Here is a 1,303-nt window from a genome sequence, read left to right as displayed (position 1 = left end):
TCCGGGAGGGGGGCAAAAAGAAAACCTATAACTTAAAAATCATTCTTCTCGCATTTTTAGATGCGAATTCACTAATTACACTTGAATAGTCAGCCTTTTCAACAACAACTTTTTCAATAGATAACATCGCTAATCCATTCAATCTTTCTTGTGACATGGTCGAGCGAAGATAAGACTTGATCAACTTTAACTTGGAAAAACTTCTTTCACCGGAAGCAACTGTAACAGGTATAATCAATAATATCCTATAAGCAACCCAAGCATTCGGAAAACAATAATCTCTTAATCTCAAATAATTCACCACATCAATCGCCTTCTTTGTCTCCTTCGGCAAAATTTCTCTTAAGATTCTTAATTCTGAAAATAAATCTTCTCCATCAATATCAGAAACATCTTCATGTTTTAGAAACACTTCAAGGTGCTTACAAGAAACCTTCAAACTGTTAGCATCTACAGAGTTTAACTTTTCCACATTAAATAAAAACCCAAATAATCCTTCATATACTTGGAATTGTTCAAACCTGCTTCTCAATGAGGAAAGAGCTTGGTCCAAAATAAATACAAAATAATGGACTCTAAAAGATTCCTCAGCTGATAGTGGCGCCTCCTCGACAACATTTTCATCAAACTGCCTCTTTCTACGAATAATACGCTTCTCACGGAAAATAGGTTCAATTTGCATAGAAGTTGCAACATCTTTAGCTTCAGCCTTGGCCTCTCCTCAAATCCAAATTCTCTATACTTTTCAAATGCAGAAATAAGTCCCTTCAACTTGATCTATGGCAACATCAATGTGCATATCTTCACTTGCATTGTTTTACTAACGAGTTCACGAAAAATAACAAATGATGCCGATAACCATACCAAGCAAGAACTCAAAATTTTCCATCTCATGTGTTACTAGGGACTCATCTTCACTCTTTGTTTTAGGGTCATCATTAGCATCTGCCAAGAAAATTAAAGCATCCCTTATCTTTGGCGCTTGATATCGTATTGCTTTAACACTTGCCACACGACTTTCCCAGCGAGTTTGAGACAATGACTTAACACTTAGACCTTTCTTACCTTTCTTTTCTTTGTATTTTACATGATCTTTGAAGACCTTCCACCGCTTTGTAGAAGAAGAAAACAACGAATATATGTGTTGTACCACTCCAAAAAAAGAGACAGCTTTAGAACAAGAGTTAGCCATATCACATAGAGCAAGGTTGAGATCTGTGGCAACCACAAGGCAAGGCGTGTACATTGCTCTTGGATTTATTTCAATCAACCTCTTTTGCACACCTTTGTGTTTCCCTTTCAT

The 1,303-nt window shown here is 36.4% G+C and overlaps 1 protein-coding gene across 1 annotated transcript; it reads right to left on the bottom strand.

Moving 5' to 3' along the window:
- Positions 1-1,303, bottom strand: LOC147490284 (uncharacterized). Its single transcript, XM_086569897.1, has 2 exons — positions 948-1,303; positions 1-470 (listed from the first exon to the last, which is right to left on the bottom strand). The coding sequence occupies exons 1-2, from the start codon at positions 1,301-1,303 to the stop codon at positions 26-28; spliced, it is 801 nt and encodes a 266-aa protein (XP_086426023.1). The 3' UTR covers positions 1-25.

The sequence above is a fragment of the Coptis chinensis genome, chromosome 7, assembly GCF_015680905.1.
Source record: "Coptis chinensis isolate HL-2020 chromosome 7, ASM1568090v1, whole genome shotgun sequence".
Classification (NCBI taxonomy): domain Eukaryota; kingdom Viridiplantae; phylum Streptophyta; class Magnoliopsida; order Ranunculales; family Ranunculaceae; genus Coptis; species Coptis chinensis.
The sequence above is the reverse complement of the archived record's forward strand: the minus strand, read 5'-3'. Positions and strand labels throughout refer to the sequence as shown.

Coding starts and splice junctions, on each gene's coding strand:
- LOC147490284 (XM_086569897.1), bottom strand. CDS start 1,303: ATGAAAGGGAAACACAAAGGTGTGCAAAAGAGGTTGATTGAAATAAAT. Junction 471..947: donor GATGCTTTAATTTTCTTGGC/AGATGCTAATGA, acceptor TTTATTTAATGT/GGAAAAGTTAAACTCTGTAG.